This window comes from Chroicocephalus ridibundus, chromosome 5, assembly GCF_963924245.1.
Source record: "Chroicocephalus ridibundus chromosome 5, bChrRid1.1, whole genome shotgun sequence".
Taxonomy (NCBI): Eukaryota; Metazoa; Chordata; class Aves; order Charadriiformes; family Laridae; genus Chroicocephalus; species Chroicocephalus ridibundus.
The window spans coordinates 29560595-29581932 of NC_086288.1; the positions used below are offsets into that span (position 1 = coordinate 29560595).

At 41.6% G+C, this 21338-nt stretch overlaps 2 protein-coding genes across 5 annotated transcripts in view; one reads left to right on the forward strand and one right to left on the reverse strand.

Annotated features, from left to right (window-relative positions):
- Nucleotides 1-10961, forward strand: part of TSPAN5 (tetraspanin 5) — an 85795-nt gene extending 74834 nt beyond the window's left edge. Inside the window, exons 4-7 of one of the 2 annotated variants that reach the window (XM_063335856.1) lie at nt 1570-1695; nt 4802-4849; nt 4973-5089; nt 5660-10961. In XM_063335856.1, coding sequence (XP_063191926.1) covers nt 1570-1695; nt 4802-4849; nt 4973-5089; nt 5660-5725 — 357 coding nt within the window. In that variant the 3' untranslated portion in view covers nt 5726-10961. The remainder of the gene's footprint in view (nt 1-1569; nt 1696-4801; nt 4850-4972; nt 5090-5659) is intronic. The other variant, XM_063335855.1, reaches the window with a different exon arrangement.
- A 3324-nt stretch (nt 10962-14285) lies between these two features.
- The window catches only part of RAP1GDS1 (Rap1 GTPase-GDP dissociation stimulator 1), a 102386-nt gene continuing 95333 nt past the window's right edge, over nt 14286-21338 (reverse strand). For all 3 annotated transcript variants that reach the window (XM_063335709.1, XM_063335708.1, XM_063335710.1), the window contains 3 exons: nt 20509-20635; nt 19139-19267; nt 14286-14953 (listed from right to left, as the gene is read on the reverse strand). In XM_063335709.1, the coding sequence (XP_063191779.1) occupies nt 14826-14953; nt 19139-19267; nt 20509-20635 (384 nt within the window). In that variant the 3' untranslated portion in view covers nt 14286-14825. The remainder of the gene's footprint in view (nt 14954-19138; nt 19268-20508; nt 20636-21338) is intronic.

Genomic DNA, 21338 nt, shown 5'->3' on the forward strand with positions numbered 1-21338 from the left:
TTCTAAGCTTAATTTGGCTCCGAGATAAATGTTGGTGTGGTTTTAGCAAAGTTAGAGGTGCTACACCACACTGCAGAGTGGCAGAGATGTTTAGCTGCTCTGAGTGAAACTACAATGTTACTACGTTTTAAGTAGACTTAGTGCAATTAGCCTAACGAAGTGGGCAACTCATGAAGTTCTCACAGGAAATATCTAAATGATGCTACACCTGCATTTGGGAGGGAAGGATGAAACCAGAGATGCACGCGCTTGTGTGAGTTAAGCTCTGTAATTTATTAATGTGTGTAAAGGAGTCTTGTGCTGGCTTTTGCACAAATGTTATTTTGCCAGTACCTTCTTGCTTCAGTACTCAATTCTGGCCTGTATTGATGAAATCCTCTTTGAATTTGGCCCTCTGTAGCTAACATGTTTTGGTGTTGGTTGAAATCATGTTTACTGATTTTTGTCTATTCTGCAATTAAAATAATTTCGTTCAGTGTTTGACTTCTATATGCCTTGGGGAGAAAAAATGACAAGTGAGTAAGTAACAGGATGTGGATCCTTGCCCTGGTTTGAATCTTGTCTGGTTGGGAGAAGGTCAGAGGTCACCACAGTCTGATAGCAGTTGTCTGCTTGTAAGTAACCAAAAGGCTACAGTCCAATTTTGCAGGCACTACATAAAATTTGCTCTCCTAACTGGATTAGCAATCTTAGCAGATAAGTCAGGGACAGCAAGATTCTGGAGAGCAAGCTAACTTTTCAGCTGGTAGAGATAATGCGTGAAGACAACATGGTCAGATATTGCAGAGGGAACTGTGCTACATCTAGAAACAGAGAATTGCCATACCGACACTTTTAAAAATGTAGTTTGTTTGGTTTTTTTCAATTTTTTTTATATTGACATAGATGTGTTCATTGGGCTAGCTCCTTAAACGCTGTAAACCATCCACTGATCTCCAGTCTATTCTTTGTATGTTCAGCAAGTTTTACCAATTCTTTGTGTTTTCAGCATGTTTTGCCAGAGACTAAGCCTGCCATTTGGCGTATTTACTTTTTGAAAGATTCTACTTGTCTTCAATAAAGATGTTATTTGTGCAGTGCCTGATGCTCAGGAAACAATATGTTCATACTGTCTAATACAGACAGGCAAAGATTCCCCCAAACTGGCAAAAGGAGTAGCTGTATCAGTGTAGCCCTGAGAGCTAATTAGTTCTGTTGAGAACACAGGGGACACTAGACTGAACAGAGTACCATACTTTGGCTCTGCTATCCCTGGGACCTGAGCCTATAGACCTGTGCAATTCTGTGGTGTTGTGTAGGCTTATCGGCTCACTCCATGGCTTTCTCTGTAGAGAGCAGCATTGCAGGGTGTGTGAACATAAGTTTAATCACATGAAAATTTTAGAACAACTAACAGGTTTGGAATTGTCTTTTTTTAAAAATACAAAAATAATCTGGCTTCAGTGAAACCAGAGGGGATATCAGGTTTTGTTTTGAAAGCCAGGGGGAAACTGGCAGTGATGATGTGTGTTACTAATGCTGAGATTTGTTTGTTCTGAAAGTCAAGAAGCTCTCCTTTCTTTGTTCTAGTGGCAGTGCTGTGGGGCTTTTGGAGCTGATGACTGGAACCTTAATATTTACTTCAATTGCACAGATTCCAATGCAAGTCGAGAGCGCTGTGGTGTGCCGTTCTCTTGCTGCACTAAAGACCCTGCCGTAAGTGACAGTCAAGAGGGTAGGATGAGTCTGCTGCTCCAATTTAAATCACTCTTAAGATTTTTTTTTTTCTTTTTTTCCTGGAAGCCATGCATGATCATTACCTTCTCACCAATCTGTATTTTTTTTCTTTTTTGTACTTGCAGCTCAGCTTAACCACTAACTTTTCTGCAGTCAGCAAAAATGCTGAGCTAACTTAAGTCTTCATTGTATGCTGTTAGCTGCTTTTCATTAGAATGAGAGAACCATGGGCTTGGCTGAGCATACATATTAACTTTAGCAAGTGTAAAAAGCAGAAGCCCTTAATGAGTTGAAGGATGGATATGAGCTTTCAATTGAATATCATCAGGATCTTTCATTCGTTGCCTTAAAGAACAGCAACTCTTAAGATCAGATGCACCAATGCAGGTATTGCTCATTATTTAATGCAGTGTCCAGAGGTTGCAGACAGTTTCACTCAGTTTGTGCTAGATTGAATGACAGTCTGTGCCCTGAAATACTGACATACGTTTGCATTAGAACCGTGAGTGGGGTATGGACATCTTTACTTGCTCTTTTTTTACCTTTAAAATTACTGCTTGTCCTACAGTCACCTGAAATAAGACTTGAAAGGGAACAGCTTTTTGGTAAATTTCCATGTCTTTTAAAATAGTTATAGTTCTGGATAATCACGCAGAAACTGTTGGAGCCATGCATTACTAATACAGACATGAGCAAGAATGATGGGTAAAGTTAGGGAAGCAGTTCACTGGCAGTGAAAAGCTTGGAATAGGGGATGGCTGAGTGCATGGAAACTGTTATGTGGCTAACACTGCATACACGTGACTTCCATATAGCTTAAAAGAAGAGGCCTGTGAGTGCTTGTATTATCTAGTAGTTCAGCTGTGGCTTTTTCTCCACCTGGAGTGACTTATAGTTCCCTGAATGTATGAGTCTGTAGCACTGACTAAAGCTAGGCAAGTTGCCAGCAGGCACCTCAGGTGCTTCCTGACTTGCTAATGCAATGCAGCTGCTGCTCCCGGCATCCAGTCACTACTGCTGCTCTCCCCCTCTCCTGATAGGCACCGCTGCTTGCACAAGCTGCATTCTGGTTCCTCTGCAGTGAACATGTCTTCACAGTAGTTTGAATCTTTCTCACAAACATCGCTGAAAATGTTTTAATGAAATACTAAAACAAGATGTAGGTTAGACTCAAGCATTACATTATGCTTAGGATTCCCCCTACTGTTTGCCTGTCTGCCCACCCACCCACGCAGAGAGGTCATCACAACCCAGTTTTAAAAATATAGTTGTTATAAAACCAAACCAGTGACAGCAGTACAAGGTAATCCTATAAATACATAATCCATGCTAAAGTTATCTCTCTCTTTGTGCGTATATGGTTATGCGGTTTCTTAGGGGGTGATGCAGCAACCAGTAATTTAAAGATAAATCTCATTCTTATTCATTGTAGGGAAGCAACAATGCTTAATTGCCTTTAAAATAAAGGCTAAAAATAATAATATTTCTAAAAATATTAGAAGTCACACATATGATGGACATAATTGTAACCAAGCTGTGACTGGTTCAGTTGCAGTGATAAACACAGGAAAGCAAATTTGCCCTTTTTGGAATTAGGATGCAGTGTTGGACCATTGCTTTATTGAACAGGACTTACTTTTAGTTTAGCTTGAATTGGGAAGTGATAAGTTTAAGGGAGGCCAAAATAAGTCTCCTTTAAAATGAATTTGGACTCCTGTAGTTCGCTTTGCTGTAGTTTGGCAGGTTGAAATGTTCCAAATTCCTGGACAGGCAAGGCCTAGAAAAGTTGATTTTTCATTTCATTCTTCGTGCTTTCTTTTGGTTAACATATTTCAAGGCGAAAGGCAGAAGACACTGATGATAAAGCAAGTAAGGATTCAGTACAAAAAATAAAGCTTAAAATCCCTATGTTGTAATCTTATCTACTTTTACAGTGTTGAAGTGCATGACACTGCTATATTTTAGATCCTGGAACACAAGCATTCATCTCACTAAAATTGTTCAAATCTTTAAGGTCCATTGAGGGAATTCAACTTGGGCAACTGACAGGATGTGGCCTTTTGATGTACTTCCTGCAGAGTGAGGAAACACTTAGAGGAGTTTTAACTGCTAATAGGAGGAGATATCTTTTTCCCTATGGCTGCTATTTAAAATCTGTTTCTGCTGGCTGCCTTTCTCACTTCCCACAATTTGATTAAATTGTGGTGTTCAGTACACCTAGCTAAGACTGGCTGATTTTCTCACTTCCTTTACTAGTTCCTTCTTCTGCTCATTGTTATTCTATGAGCTAGTAACTTAATATTTTGCTGCCATCGTGGCTGACACCCAAAGGAGTGGCTTCACTTTATTGCCCTGAAATAACTCTGCATACAAAGTAAATGCAGCTTCAGCTTCCAATAGGTAGCACTTGTTCACTAGGAAAAGTCTGCCATAGCCTATTTTATTGCCTGTGCTTTGGGACTACTAAAGCAGAGGCAGTAGGAAAAAAACCCCTTCTTTCCCATTGGTATCAAGCTCCTGTAAGAAAGAATAGGCAGCTAAGAACACATTACTCCATCTTTTTTTTTTTTCTTCCCCCCCCCCCCCTAGTTTTTGGAAAGGAACTGTGTATATTTCTAGAGATATCCTTGGTAAGAACTTGCAGCTTCTGCAACAGAACTGCCCTTTCTCACCTTTTCACGCTGCACAGACTGCATCCTGAAAATGTTAGCAGTAGTCTTGGCATGTTTTTCAGTATAGACAAAACCTTTTCAGCAGAGGTTCGTTCACTTAAAATAGATGTTCCCTAGTCCCTTCACTGTGACTTTTGGATGCTTGCATCTGAACATGGAGTTCACCCAGGCGGAGTGCCAGTTTTCCCAGCTTGCTGCCTTGAGAGCTGAAAATATTTTTTGACCATGTGCTTTTGTTTGTTGCAAATAATCAATAGCACTGAATGGAAGAGGAAAGGGTTTTTAAGAAGCAACATGGTAACTGAAGTTAGGGTGATTGTCTTACTACATGCAGGACCAACTCTGGGGAGCTGGGAAAGGGTGTTTAGGAGACATGTCACTGATTGCCTCTCTTCCGTCTCTCTCTCTCCTAGGAAGATGTTATTAACACGCAGTGTGGCTACGATGCAAGGCAAAAACCAGTAAGAATTTGTTTTTATTAATGTGGTATCTTAAGGATATGAATCCCTCTTGCAAGAGCAGGTTATTCCACTGACGGGATAGTTGAATGTAATTATCTCTGTTTTCTTCCCTCTTCTTGGCAGGAAGTTGATCAGCAGATTGTTATCTACACTAAAGGCTGTGTCCCTCAGTTTGAGAAATGGTTGCAGGACAATCTTACCATAGTTGCCGGTATATTCATTGGGATAGCATTACTGCAGGTAAACATCGCATTCCCTGTAATGAGTTACACAGAAGAACAACAGATAAATAGAATAAATTGAGGGGGGAACTGTATGTGAGAACTGGAAATACAGTGTCAGTTGCACTCAGAAATATAATGTCTGTAGGTTTTAATGAGGGGAGATAAATGCATGAGGCTTTCTTTGTGTTAAGGCATATTTAATTTTTATCTGTAGGGATGCATTTTTTTCTTTTCAGCTGTCTACGGGTCAAAACTAACACTCTGTGTTAGATAAAGATTAGGTAGAGATTTTTAAGCCCATACAGACCTACCGTTTCTGATGGTGCTTAAATGGGCATGAAAAGCCTTTACAGTTGCTTTTGTGAAGCAAGTCTAGAACGGTTCAATTTCCCAGAACCCAGTAACACTATAAAAATACTGGGGTTACAGGAGTCTCTTGATGTTGGTCCTTCTTCCAACGCTTACTGTTATTTTGATTTTTAACCTTCTGTTTTTTGTTTTCATGTCGGTTCTATACAACCTAAGGAGTTTGCCTGTGTGAAGAGTTGTCTGATGCTCCAAATGAATAAACTGTTGTCTCTTCCAGATATTTGGGATATGCTTAGCCCAGAATTTGGTTAGTGACATTGAGGCTGTCAGAGCCAGCTGGTAAAACTGCTGAAGTAACCACAACAAGACACTGGACAACCGAAACCCTCTGAAACCTCCAGTGTGTCGCTCCGACACCAAGCTGTACGGACATGGGTGCCAGGGAAGCCTTCTCTCCCAAGTAGTCTCAAGTCTAAGTTCCTGATATTGCAGTGAAGTCGTGTTTCTTTGGGGTGGGGGAGAGAAGAGTGGGCTATTTAAAATCTGCTGCTCACTGACATTTTTTTTTGTTTTAAAACCACCAGTTTGAAAGCTGTTGAGCCGTGAATCTCTACTGTATTCTTGATCCTGAGTAACAAGTGGACACTTTTTTTAAATTGGTGTATTCAGTGGGACAGAGTTGCATCGTTGTAGTCTGTGGATATGCTGTTTATTCTTCGTGTCATGAGGTCTTCGATAGCTGCCAAATATTCCTGAGATGGTCTCTCTCCTTACCACTCTGTAAAGGAACGATCTTCTTGTTTTCACAGCTAAACATAGCTACAGGCCTAAACCCATCAAGCAAGAAGCAACTTTCTATGCATTTATTGTATTGTACAGTAAAAGAAATTGTTTTTAAAACAAGGGAAAATTTTTTACGCAAGCTTCCAACCATCTCCCTGTAGTACTTTGAGGTTGGAATCAGCAAGCTCACAGGGAGAACTGCCTAATTTTATTAACATCTTTCTTCCTTTCTCCACCCTTGTATGAAGGGAAAGGAGTTTTATATTTGACAAACAAGGGTTGTAGAGCCTTTGGTTGCTGCCATACCTTAGGACATCAGTCTCTTAAGGCAAGGATGGGATATAACTGTATAAATGTATGAAAGCAGTGTGGATGTTGGGTCCAAGTGAATAATATTATTCAAAGAATGAATTATATATTAACTTAAAAAAATCAAAAATTATGTATCTGATACCGCTTAATCTTTTGTTGCTCTGGAATTTAGTGTAACCTAATGTATTTAGGGATCTCACTAATATTAGTGCTTTGATACACTCGTACAAAACTTCTTTTAAGATAATTCATTGGTCTGTTCCTAGCTGAGGCTTTGTTCTTTCTTTTTTTTTTTTCTTTAATTCTTTTTACTTGCATGAGCTGTGGAGTAAGAATCTGTGACGCTCCAGTGCTTTAAATCTGTGCATATGTTTTAATACAGTCTAATTCAAACTTATTTATTGGTAAATGCATGTGATTATGGAAAGATCATATCCCATTCCCATGGAAGTTGGAGAGAACAGCTTTTGCCAGAGTAGATGCTTACCTCCAGTGAACAAATCCTTGCTAGGGAGATGTGTCTCCTTCTGTTGCTCTAAATGCAACAAAAAGCTTTCTTGAAGCAATGGAATAAAAGTTTTAAAATAGAAGCGCATATTAGGATCAAGATAGACTATTTTGAATTGGAAAAAAGAGAGCAGAATTTGGAACAAAGCACAAAGAGTGGAAGAAGAATTAGATAGACTCCAGCCAGCTTAAGAGTTTTTGATTTGTTCTTCTTCACTAATGATAGTGAATTTACAAACCTGACCATGGCTTGGGTAGTTTTATTGCACTTTGTATAAACTTAGCTTGTTGTATGACCCTTCTCAGTATCTGCAGAACCAGTCCTGAAAGCTGTGAGCTCTTGGCTCCTGCTTTGGTCAGACAGTGGCAAAGGGTGTGTAGTGCCTCTTAGTAAGAGCTTAGCATTTTTCTGAGACGAGTTTCTGAGATGAAGTATGTGGAGTAGAAGAGATGAATGCGTTGCTTTCAAAGCTTCCCAAAGCTTCTGGATAGAAGGGTGGTCTGATGACCAATTAAGGTTCTCTCCGGTCCTATGACTCTTAAACATGTCAGTATATGTACCCTTTCACATTTTGCCTTCCTGTGCTTTAGGTGACCATTTAGGTTTTTTTCCTTCTGAAGGCTGGTGATAAGCACACCGGCACACACAGATGCCGCAGACAGTCCTGTTGTCCTCCTGTCTTTGAGCATTACCTCATCCTCTTCTGGTTAACTCCCACTGACTGGCTCTGAATCAGGCAGCCTCCATATCCTTTGGTATCTGCTGTTAAAGGCCAGCCATGACTCAGAGTAATTTTATTTTTTTTTTAAAGCCTTTGAAAGCAATTATAATTCACTGTCCTTAATAAAGTTGGTTCCACCTCACCACAGTGTTATGTTTTTCTTAGCCATTTCTCAACCTGAGGAGTTACTGGTGTTTGTTTCCCCACAAAGGGACGCACCATTTTGCCCGATAGCAGCAGGACAGACAGATCATCAGTACCAGTGTTGCTGCACTGAGACAAAATTGTGCGGGGAGAAATCAGGGAAGTGTGGTTGAGGAAGTAACCCAAGAGCCTTGATTGCGACCCAGCGCTTTGGTTTGGAGAAAAAGAGGGGGAAAAAAAAAAAAAAGGCAAAAAAAAAAAGCCGACATTGCAGAAACATTCCTTGTTGCCACTGATCTTGAACACTGCTGTTGCTGCTGTGGGCTTCTGAAGACAACTTCATTCTTCTACTTGAATTTCTGCAGTTGTACTGTATTTGCCTTCTGTCTTGTCGCGCTGTTCTCTGAGTTCCAGTCTGCTGGACGTGCTGTTGGCAGTGTCAGACTGATAGGAAGGTAAACGCTCTGAGGTGAGCCAATCTTGTTCTCACTACTTGCACGTCTACACACAAATGTGCAACACTTCTGCTGAGTCCCAGAATGACTGACTGTTCTTATAAAAACCACTAAATAACTTATTTTTCTAGAGCTTGTCTATTGCTGCAGATGCTGATTTTCCCCCCCCCCCTCCTTCCTCACTCCCAAGAAATGCTCTTATTTTTCTCATTTTTGCAGTTGTTTGATGAATGCATACTGAATGTTCAGGATTAGCTGTCTATATTGCACATTTAAATCCCACCTTTTTTTTGTCTACAGATTGGGTAAGATGTCCTAGAAATGCCACATCAGCAGCTTAGGTGTCCAGTTTGGAAAGTTTGTAGGAGGCCTTGGATATCAATCTATTATTGTCAGAGCCTGCGAAATGCGAGCAAGCTTTCTTCCAGAAAACTTTGTGAAAAGTTCAGGTGAGCTGCAGCTAGAGCACAACTGCTGGCTACATGGGCTCATTTTCTAAAGCAATAAGATATGGTAGGCGGTATGACTTCTTGGCAATTCTTAGCCTGCCTGGTGTGGTGGTGGGGTAGATGTGAGTTCAGAGGTCAGTCTGATTATCTTTTAATGTGCAGTAGTTGTTGAGAAACTTGTTGGCAGGCATATGGCCCTCATGGAGTGTGAAGCAGCTCTGTTTGGGTGATTTGTATGGGATGGTGGCGTTGCTAATGAGAGGTCTGGTAGCTTCAGCAGTAGCCCTGGCTTTCAAGCCATTTCTAAATTCCCCACTGAGCCCGGCCAAAGGGCATCACAGTCCTTGCTCCTCTGCTTTCTAAATACTCTCCGTGTTCACAGGCCTTTCTGTTGTTTGATCTTGCTCTCCTTTTTTTATTCTTTTTTTTATTAATTGATTTGTCTCTGTATGTCTGTTTCAGTAGCAGTAGGATCTCTTTGCTTCAAAATCCATAATTTTGATTGTGCCCCTTAGAGCTTGAAGCTGTGGAGGTGCTTGTTCAAGTGTACTCTGTCCTGAAAGCCGCCTTCTCTCCCCTTTGAGAGAGATGCTAATTGTAGTTCCGGTGTGTAAATAGTGTTTGAAATGTAAATAGTAGCATGCAGATTAAACGATTCTTGCACATGACTGCTTTTCACCCTAAAAGTGTTTATTATAGATAGGAGAGGTGCCCACCGTGAGAGTTTGCTGATGGGAACTGCGCGGTGGCCGAGGCGGGAGCGCTTTCATCGCCTGCCCTCTAGTGCCTGCCCGGCGGACCTGCAGCAGGCGCCTGGGGAGGTAAAACCTGGCCGGGTTGGGGCTCTGCTTCGTAGCAGCACCTCCCCCGCCTTTCCCTGTGCTGCTTGGCGTTAGCACAGCCTTAGGCTGTAAAGCGGAGGGTCGGAGTCGGAACCCCCTACCAGTTGTGGGAGGTCGCCGTCACTTGCGGCAGGAATAAACATGGTGCTATAAGAACTGTCCTGGACGTTAATCTGTGTTTTTACTACTTCAGAGATGCCCTTGGTAAAATTGATTCTGCTTAACAACGTTGGTTACAAGAGAAACTCTCTTGTGAATTTTTGATCCCGTTTCTCTTCTTTCTGTGTGTGCCTTCTGGGCGCATTGAAATGGCAGTTCTGTGAATACCTAGGAAGGAGATTAGATCTTAACAGGTGTCAAAGCACTGTTGAAGGTTCCAGTTCCTCCCTCCCATTTTTGATTTCTGTATGAAGCTTTTTCAAATACCTGTAATTGGTCTAAAACTGTCTAAAGCAAACAAAATAAAACTACCCTGCTGGATCCATTAGCTACCAAATTTTGCCACTTGAAGAAAAGAAAAAAACCCCATCTGTCTCCCTTAAGATATGGTATAAAAATAAGTGTTGTGACTACTAGTGTGCACCAGGCAGCACTGCTAGTTCTCTTTTGTGTTTTGGCAATATAAATGTGTTAATAAAAAGCTCCATCCGTATGTGTGTTCATGTTCACACTGTTCACATGTTCACACATGTACATAGTAGAGGTGGACCTGATACTACCTTGAGCTCTGGGGAGATTGGGATTTGGGTGTTGTGACTCAGACCTGTCTCTGATGGGTATATTCCGGATTAGTTCCAACTGAATCTCTCTCTCTTGTTCATCCTGGGTCGTACGGCAAGGTGTCGATATTTACCCTTTGTGTATCATTCCTTTTTATACGAATGTATTCTCTTGTGTTCCTTTTTTTATCAGTTGTAAAATTGATTGTAAAAGCCAACTACACTTACTGATTGAAAGTATTGCTATAACAGAACTGCATGCCCAGTAGAGTTTGACTTGAGCTTTAGTTTTCTGATTTTGGACTGGTTACCTTCAGTCTAGGAGAAAAGCATAGATCAGGTGCATAATGTATTACTTGTCATCTTTAGCATTAGACTGTGGTATCGTATCACATGCTGATCTCAATGGATGTAACTGGAGTCTACTTAGGAAGTTAATGCAACTTCCTGGTAATTCATTTAAGCTATTGAAAGTGGTCTTGATCATGCTACTTGTGTTCTTGGGTTTTTGTTTTTTAATAGAGGCATTTTTTAGGAATGTTTTAATACACTTATGATGGACAATACAATAGTTTTAATAGTTGTGCAGTATTCTGTATTTACTTGAAGTAAATCATTTTATATGCAATTTGTTAGATAATTACAATTTTATAAATAAAATTGCGTGAAATATGATGTTGTGAATGTGTACTCTTGATGCAGCACTTAACATTAACAGTACAAAGATACATTAATGCAAAAGTCTTCCAGGGGAAGACCCCCTTCCTGCCCTCCCCCAGACTAACAGGGGAAATAAATCCCCAAGTCTATCATACGCAATGCAGACTACCATGATCTACATAAGCCACAAAGCATATTATCACGCTGCTGGTGGCAGCCCTTAAATGCGTAATGAGCTAATAGGTGCAGAGCACATCCCCACATGAGGAGATCCCGTATCTACTGTCAACTGTTGTTGAAGTCTCTGGCTAATGAACACGCTCTGTTTCTTTCTGACAGGTTGTTGGTGTTCCTCAGACCGCCGTGGCTGCTGGTTAGTACAACTGTTGGCGCTCTCCCTGTAATCACTTTAGTGACCCTGAAGTGTTCAGCAATTGCTGCTTTGCAGGGAGCAGCACAAAGGGGATTTGTCGTGACTTAATTAAACTTTTGTAAAGAGAGGTGGGAATTTCACTTAGTTCTAAGTGCAACGTGTCCTTAAACAGAAGTAGTGAGAGCTGGCTTACTTTATGGTGCAGGTAAAAATGGGTAATGATGTCTTGTGTTTAGACAGTGGAGGAAGACCACCATTTTTTAGCGTATCAAAAACTGTAGAGCAAGCTAATCCGATTCAATGTCTCAAACCTACACTTTTGTCCACAAAACACCACTGTGAGTGATTTAAAAGCACGTCTGTATATCCAAACTGAAGTCCAACGTCTTTTGCATATTTCAGGCATATACATTTATCTGAACGTACGGAAATGACTCGGTTAATAAGAATGCAGATTTTGGAGGCTTTGCTGGGGGGGGGAAGAGCAAAAGTCAACCAAAAAAGCAAAATCGAGGGCATTGCCTACATCTTTGTAACATGCAATAGATGTCACACAGTTGGATACGCCATTTTCACAGTGGAGGGGGAGACTAGGGGTGGCTGCCTGCATTCTGTCGAACTCTTAACAGACTTGCATACTGTTTCTTGAAGTTGTGGCCAGTTACCGTTTCCAGGACTTTTGAAACAAATGACCTTTTCTGGGTCTTGTGGTCTCATTTGACCAATGGGTTCTCTGGATCCAAGGCCCACATTGTTGGGGTTTGTGCCTTACCCAAAGTGGAACTTTTCCTTGTATTTCCACACTGTGAAATGTAAAAACACGTGTGTGCTTTTTGGCTTCCTGACTGGTGCAGTGCCAGGTCTTGCAAAAGTCATACAGATGCAGACGAATGTAAGACAGCAGGGAGGTACTGCCCGCCCTGCGCAGTGTGGCAGCAGTGATCGTCTTAGCTTGGTTTGCGGTGGCAATAGACAGAAGGCCCAATGTCTGGCATCACTGTCATAAAAACAGTTGGAGCAGTGGATGGCAAGCTTTGCTTAGATGGAATCTATCTACTAAACATCCAATCAGAACTATTGTCAGCAATTTCAATTCAGTCGACTTCAGTCAAGGAGTGAAATACATGTGACAATCGTGTCCTTAGATCCTGCTTCTCTTATTAAAAGAGGCTCAGAGCAGAAATGATTTACCAGCTCCATAGAAATGACGTGCAGTAGCAGCAGCACACCTCAGAACAGCACAGCGTTTGTGTGGATAGATACAGTCTCTTCAGTTACTTCCTTTGAATGTGACATACACCCATCTTTGCCCTTACACAGACTTTCCTTCTGTGTGTAGGCTTAGCGCAGATTTTATCTAGAAATGTAAGTCACTTGATATCCCATCCAGGGAAACCATCTGCAAGTAGAAGGATATCAGTGTTGGCCTTTGTTTGTGCTTGCTGTGTCAATAATATCCTTAATAAAAACTTGATGATAAGGATACGGCTAATGCTTAACCTGAGGTCCAGGTGAATGGGAATTCTGTCAGTGTCACAACTTTGTCAGTTACAATCAGCGTGTGTGAGCGCTTGCTGTTTATACTGATGTCAAAAGGAGTAGTCTCCTTATAGAACCAGGTAAGTCACTGATGACTCGTCTTTCAAATGTATTTTGAGATCTATTTAAATCAATGGAAATTATTTCCATGTCTGAGAACTTGGGCTTGTGTGGGTCCACTGTGAACTGTGATTGTAAACATGCTGGTCACGTTCGGCAGTGCAGAGGTTCTGTGTTCCTTGGAGCCTGATGCCATGTGGTCTTGGTCTGTGTTCACAGCTCTACACTGTCAGTGGCTTTATTGCACTATTACTAGCAAATGTCTCTTGAATGTTTGTTTTTTTTTTTAAATAAGAGGCTGTTGTGCGGTTTAGTACTAGAGGCCTTTTCTGTGTGTTTTTGGCACTGGATTAAATGGATGCAGAATCTCTGCCGTGTGAATCCTCCTGGAGCATCCACTGTGTTTTGGTACAGTCTCGGAACTTAAACTGATGATTTGAGGCAAGTTTCTTTTCATACCCAGCCTGTGTACATAATCCCTTTCCCATCATGACTGGCACCTTCCCATCACAGTGTACATGGGATAGACAGTAGTTTCATAGAGCTGGGAAGTGAATTTGGGAAGGTCAAAAGCAGTATTTTTGCAACCACGGGGCATGGGATTTTGTGGGGGCTTGGCCTCTGGGTTTGCTGCCTCTGCTGAAAAAAGGAGCCTGAAACTTCTGGGGCTGCCACTTCAGCACTGGGAGTGCTGAGTTCACTTTAAAATGTTATAGATCTTGTGATCTTTGTGCATTGTGGGCTCGATCAAGCTAGACAATGGTACTGCAGAGTCAAAAATAACATGTGCTGGCTTTCTGGAAACTGCTATCCCAACTGCTCCCTGTTTTGCCAGGGTCATCTGCTGGTTGCTCGCTGGCATGTTACAGGCCTACAAAAAGAGGAGCTGTGGGATAAGATGCTTAAATTGGCAATTTCCCAACTCCTTTACCTAGGAAAGGAGAAAAAAGAAGACTCTTGCATGCTGCATTTCTCATTCAATGGGGTTCTGTTGAAAAGTTGCTGCAAGATATGCCTTTAAAAATCCATCTACAAAAAAACCCCAACAAACACAATCCCAATCTCAAGCAAGCCCAAGAGCACTCAGACCCACGTGGCTTTATGGGATAAGGCTTGTATAGTGTATTCCTGTTAGAACGCACGATTGTTAAACCACAGAGTGCCTCTGTGTGAGCATACACAGTGAAAGTGGTTGGAATTGTTTCCTTTGTAATAGCTCAACTGAAAGGCAGTGATTGCAGCAGGGCCGGAGCTGGGAACGAAAAGGGCTCCTCACCAGTGCATCGTGGTGCAGTCGCAGCTTCTGTATGTGATCACAGAAAAGGACAAACCACAGGATAAAGTGAGAGCACTGAAATTTTTATTTGTTACCTCTAGGTACCACGAGTTTGACATTAATAGGCAAGACCAGTGAATGAGCAGCAGTACATTGCATTCAAACCTGAATCTCCGAAGCACCAAAAATGGAGCTAGATTTACTTCTTAATCCTATAGTCAGCACACTAGTCTGGACTTGCTGCGTCTTGTATTGTCCCTAATTTAGTAGTACATTGTAATGCAGTTAGGGGGCGTGAGGAAAGAGTCATTGTGTAGTACCACTTCTACGTCATCATAGGACTACAACATGCACATTCTACTATGTGGCCCAAGCAACAAGAATACAAGTAGAACAGTTACGGGTGGAGACAGGTTCATGTTAACACCACCTATGAATTTGTAGAAACCTTTTTTGGACGGGTACCTACAGCAGTTCATCAATTTGTGTGGGAACATTACACGCATGCACGAGTGATACAGTGGAAAACATAGCAGGAGCGGCAGCAGGACGGAGGACAAAGGTGAAATCTGTGATGGGATGCACTGGAAACAAGACCTTCCTCAGCTTTCTACAGCAAGTCTCTGCTCTGTTAGCGAGGCCTGCTGGGCAACAGTTTTGTTCTCATGGCTGCGGAGTTTTGATACGACTTCTAGAAATGCCATGCTCTGCACTTCCTTCTGAAGAGGTTCTGGAAAAAGAAACAGTAAAAGAAACGGTGCTTTGTATGAGACAGGCAAAAGAACAGAAAACCTTGGTGAGTCTGAGAAACTTTTCTACTGAACCCTGTACACATGTAAACACACAAATGTGTGTGTACACGTAATCTTTTTATTCACTTTTTTGAATTGCTTTTGAGGAAGTCCAGCGCCTGGGGCATGTGCAGACCCCACAGATTTCAGGTAGAGATGAAGGATGAAGCTACTGCGTAGCAGTTAAGAAATTCCACCTGGATTGCCTTCCAAAACAGATGCTTAGGAAGCAATTTTAGTGAAAATATTTTTCTGATTTATTCCTTAAACCAGCCTGACCAAGTAAGCTTGCCTTGAAAGGTTCACTACGTCGTATGTCTGTATCAGATCAGCTCTGGTTGGTTGTGTGGTGGGGGTGTGCAGGGCGTGAGGTGGTTCTTCAATGGATGTGTCACCACTGGGTCACTGTTAGCTGTCCATTTACAGTTCAGCTCTGAAGTTCATACAAAGAACACCTGGTGCATTGCCCAATGCTGTGCATATGTACGCAGTGCTTAGGCTGTACTCAAAACTGTGGGACACTGTTTTACAATTTTGATCCTGGATTGCACTGTACTTTGTATTAATAAGGAAAGATTGGGAACAACCCATAAAATTGAGCAATTTTTTTCTTAAAATGTGATGAGTTTTCTCAAAGCCCCGTACTGTAGACATCTCACAGTTGAGATCCAAAGCAGTTGGTCTTGTTTCAGGCCCTGTTCAGGCCACTCCAGCGAACTCCTACTCAGCAACAAACACTTACATACATTTTTTTTTTTGCTTCCCAGGGGCTGCTGGGGGCCTATTCCCTGAGCTTCCCAGCAGAAATACCAGCCATCTGTTTTCACACTATCTATGCTGTATGCTATGCTTGTTTACTATTTTTTTAATAGCAAATTTAACATTTATTTCCCTTCCTATCTACTTTTTTGTTCACGTTTTCAGTTTTCTTGCAGTTTAACCCTACTGTGTAAGAGCTGGGAACTCTCACGCTGCTGTGCACCTGGGAACCTCTATATACAGAGCGATGTCAGTGGAGCTGCTGGGGTGGTTATCCTGCGTAAGCTCAGATTTCTGAGATATCATCATGTTTAAGCGGGTGTTACTGAACTGAATTTCAGGAATTTTCTGTGCCTTACAGTGGCTGAATACTTCTGCTTAACATCCAGCCTCTTGTGAGCCTGGAGACCCTCACACACACAAGTGACTGTGCCAGCTATGAATGCTCTGCTTTTGCTGATTCTGTTACATGTTTCCATTTTCCTCATTCTTCCCCTCTTTCCATCCCTTTACCCAGTTGCAAGAGCAACTTCCAGATGGCAAAAATCACATATAAATATATGTCTATTTATTGCTTAACACACAGCTGTTGGCAACATCAAGTTAAACGGGATGCCAGATACCCTGTAACAAAGGATAGTAACAACAGCTGCCGCTGGAGAATTAAACTTACCAATAATTAAACCACTTCTAGTCTTTATGGAACTACACTGGGGTCAATTAATTTATAATGGCTACACAGGTCTGTTTACAGTAGAATATGGAAACACGTAAATATAAATACTCACTGCATGGAGACAGTGGTGAAAAGTTAGAGGCAGAGCTGGGAGGGAGATGGATTTTAGTATTTTCACATGTAAAGAGCAGAGTTGGCTCTTTTATCCCCCCCTCCTTGGTTAAAATAGTTTAAAAAAAAAAAAAAAAAGGCATAAGTCAATACCAGGGTTTCTCAGTTGTTACTCTCAGGTACTCACTGATTTTTACACAGGTCTGTTCATCAGGAAGCAGGGCTGAAGCACTGGGTCAGCCAAGTGCTGGGCCTTAACTTTACAGCTGCAGGTTGCCATCAGCCTGGGAGCAGGCCGAGATGCCTCATGTCGAGGGGGCAGACTGAACTCTGCCAGGTGGATAACCCTAAAACACCCCCCAGGACAAGACTGCTCCTTACTCTAGTGGAACAGAGACAGGTATTCGACTTTAAATAACTGTCGATCTTGCAGGTGACAAGGCTCAGGGAAGGGAAAATGCCAAGCGTCAGGCAAAATTTCTGAGGATGGTTATTTTAGTTGGAAGCAGCGGGAATAAACACAACATCACAGTGAGGCTGAGGGGGAACATCTGCAGAAAGGCTTCTGCTCTAAAATGGATGGGTAATCCCAAGCACAAAATGGCTCAATAACCTTGAGTAACATCTAAATTACGCCCTAGCATTGAAGTGAATGCTTACTGGGAGCAGAGGCTTGTTAGCAAACTTTAAGCACTATCTTTGTAGATTCATATCTATATACAATTATAGTAGTATATACTACTCTGCTCTGGTGAGACCCCACCTGGAGTACTAGGTCCAGCTCTGGGGCCCCCAACATAAGGACATGGACCTGTTGCAGCAGGTCTAGCGGAGGGCCACGAAGATGATGAGAGGGCTGGAGCACCTCTCCTATGAGGACAGGCTGAGAGAGTTGGGGCTGTTCAGCCTGGAGAAGAGAAGGCTCCAGGGAGACCTTATAGCCATCTTCCAGTACCTGAAGGGGGCCTACAGGAAAGCTGGGGAGGGATGCTTTAACAGGGAGTGTACTGATAGAACAAGGGGTAATGGTTTTAAACTGAAAGCGGGTAGATTTAGATTAGCTATCAGGAAGAAATTCTTTCTGTGAGGGTCGTGAGACACTGGCACAGGTTGCCAGGGAAGCTGTGGATGCCCCATTCCTGGAAGTGTTCAAGGCCAGGCTGGATGGGGCTTTGAGCAGCCTGGTCTAGTGGGAGGTGTCCCTGCCCAGGGCAGGGGGTTGGAACTAGACGATCTTTAAGGTCCCTTCCAACATAAGCTATTCTATGATTCTATACTGCTCTAAACCCAAATATTTGTTCCTTTAAGATGTCAGTCATCCAGCATTCACTCATATGGATGTACAGGTCGCCAGAGTTACACTTAGAGTAGGCATGGTAAACTCTGTTTAAGAGCAACAATAAAAAGAAAAGCAGCTTTGCTTACAGAGACAGCATGCACTCAGCTATGATAACTTTTAATCAATTCAAATGAATTTCTGTAAACTCATCTGTGGCGAACCTTTAAATGTTTCACACTTGACAAGTTGTGTGCAGTCAGGCTCTGAGTTTCCACCTTTCTGTACTTAATCCAGTTCTTCATCATCTTAGTTGTCTGTAAATTCTGAAACCTTTATGGAATGAAATTTGCTCTCCTTCTACAGAGTAAATACTTCTTAAAGAACTAAATGAAAGAAACATAGCTACTTCTTGAAACCAAAGCTGGAAATCCAATTTCCCCACGATACCTTGCTCTTTTCTTTCATTTGTTTGGTTTTGGGTTGGTTGGTTTTTTTTGTTAGCCTACACACAGGTGGGAAGTTGCAGGATCAAATCATAGCCTGCTGCTACACCATCCTCAAAACAGTCTGACCTTTAGCAGAGGGTTAGGTCAGAAAGATTAGACTTTACAGTGTCCAGCACTGACGTGTTAGAGCGTGTCCTCCTTGTCTTTCAAAGCAACCCTGAAAACTCGTGCCTGCTGGGCTCAGCATGGGAGGGCTGCTGAGGGAAGGACTCTTCCTAGTGAGGTAAGTGTGAGGATCCCTCCTAAAGCAGGATTATAGCCTACCTGCTGTACTAAGTACTCATTTGTGTGCACGTGTGTCTTTGCAAATATTACCTGTATCTTTATTTCTTTCCTACCACTCTTGTAGGAATTTTAAAAGTGCAAGTGAGGATCCTCCTTGCCTTACTTGACTAAGTTAACCAATTAAAAAAAGCCAGTACACATCAATTATGGGAACTTCCAGCTAAAGGTGAATGAAGTTCTTGCTATTTGCATATTTGCAAAGAGAGTCTGATACTGTACAGTTTTAAATGCCTTTCATTTCTCTCCTGTCAGTCAAAGTTTGAGCTAGCTGCATCCTGCAGACGCCAGTCCAATTTTGGCAGTTAATATCTAAAACTGAGTTAAGAGCCTCTTTTTTGACACTATAAATAAACACTATAAATAAAGTGTCATAGTAAATTGTGCACATTCATTGCAAACAGAGAACCAGTCTCAGTGCGTTTGCACGTGTTCTATGTTCAGGCTAAAAGAGAGGCCTAAGGTTAAACACCTAAATCTGTTAGGAAAGCAGCCCCTCCTGAATACTCACCAGATCCTATAAGGGCACAGACCAGCACCATGGAGTTGTATTTTATTTCTGGAGCACTCCTGTCGTCTGAGAGCAGTCTGTGTAGAATCTGAACAAGCTGAGCATTTTCAAGATCCTTTTCAGCAGTGACTGAAAGACAAGTGAAAATCTGTAAATCTGGAAGTGCTGCTTCCTTTGATGTTTCTGTGTGTTAGCCATTTATTATTCAAACGTGGATCCCTCACCATAGTGAAAATGGTGCTGTGGTACGTAATAACTCGTTGGCATAAAACGGAAGCATGTATTAGACAGTATGATGATAGGAATCACAGCTCTTGCTATAAAAATGTAAACTAGCCTAACTGCTTGAAAGGAAAATCACAGGGTTTAATGATAAAATTCAATCTGAAGTGTGTAGTGAGCTGACAGAAAAGCCACCAGGGTTTCTAGTGATTGAGGCCAACACCTGCAATATTTCAGCTTTCAAGACTTCCATTGCCTGAATTTGCTTTTGCAAATTTTCTCTGAGTAAATACAGATGGTGTAATTCTCGATTCCATGGTAGAGGGAACTCATGATCCATTGTAAAGGCTGGAAAAAACTTTTCAAGATCAGAGTGTGAGTTATTTCCCCGTAGCTTCCTAAGAAACTTATACTGAATTCAGTATTAAAACAATTCCCTGATGCGTTAGCAGCGATTTGGAAGTTGAACGTAGCATTCCTCTAGTACACAATAGCAAGAGATGAAATAAAGAGCAAAACTCTGTAATATTTAGTTTATGTTAGTTAAGAAGCAAGCAAATAGGATAAGCAAAACCTCTGTTGGGCATTTACGTTTTTGTTTGGTAAGCTGAGGTACTACAAAGGCACGTCAAGACATGTAATCATCTTGGCCTTCATATGGCAACCCTTACACCTATTTCTGTGGAACTTAGCAATAAAAGACATTTTGGGGGCATCATCCACCTCTGTGTATTCTCTAGCTCTCACTAATTAGGTAAGTGAAAGCTTTACTTTGATAAGCCCTCTCAAAAGGGGATTAACTATTCCAGTATAGGAATGTAGTCAGGTCATATAGTCTCCACTCCAAATTATGATTTTCTTAACTGTTAGCCTTTTGGATCCGAAAGTTACCTTTGAGAGCCTTTCTAGATCATGTGATGCACCCACCAGAATGATGGAGCAGACACTCTATTACCAGCAAACTCCAGTTTTCTGTGTAACCTCATTGCCTGCCTATGTCTGCATGAACTCTCACGTATTTCCATGCTACTGAAAGGCAGGTGGAAGGCGGAGGCTTTTCTATATTGCACAAGAAACTCGCCCTCTGTGACTTCTCTTGGGCACAGACTGGCAAGTAAACAGGCAGAGCTAACCGATGGGATACTCACCTAACTCTAAAGCCGCTATTAACGCCAGCGCAACAAGAGCTTCGTTTTGCATTATTACGTGTTCACTGGTTGCCATGGTTACTAAATGCTTGATGCCACCACTCTGTACAATGGTCCTAATTACATCCTAAAATAAATAACATAGAAATGAAAAAATTCTGCATTGCCTACAAACTGTATTAAGAAACAAAATTGTCATGGATGCTAGGTGATCTTTGGGTAAGGATACTCATTGGCTTTATGCACATACACACTTTATGCAATTTATATGTAAATGTACACACGTGTGGGCTTCTAAATTATCTGCTCTTACTCTGCAGTTTTGAGATACAACCTGTTAAACCAAGCCAGTTAACCACATGATTAAGTTAAGACACATGTAACTAACTCTTTTCCAGGCTACGCTGTGTAACTCAAGTTCTCATGGTGTGCCATCAGTCACCTACCAATGAGTCCGCTCTGTTACATTTGAACTCAGCTGGTGGTCAAAGATGATTAGTTTTCCCTTCTTTACGTTGTGATGCTCAGAGCAGCTTACCAAAAGCACCCAACAGACCATATATTTGGGATAAGGAGACATAAGAATATATTTTTAATAAAGTTATCAAATCCTTCATCTATCTTCATGAATTTTCAGGGTTTCTTCAAAATGTTCAGAGGTGAGTCCTTATTCTGTGATAGAAATGCTGTACTTGAAATGAAATTGCTGACTGACTTAAATGGCTTTAAAGCAGTTTAAAATTGCTTTAAAGCAGTTTAAAAATATGCAGCTGGAATTCTGTTTTCAAGCCCAAAATTTGATTCAACTTACGTATGTAAAAGGGATGAAT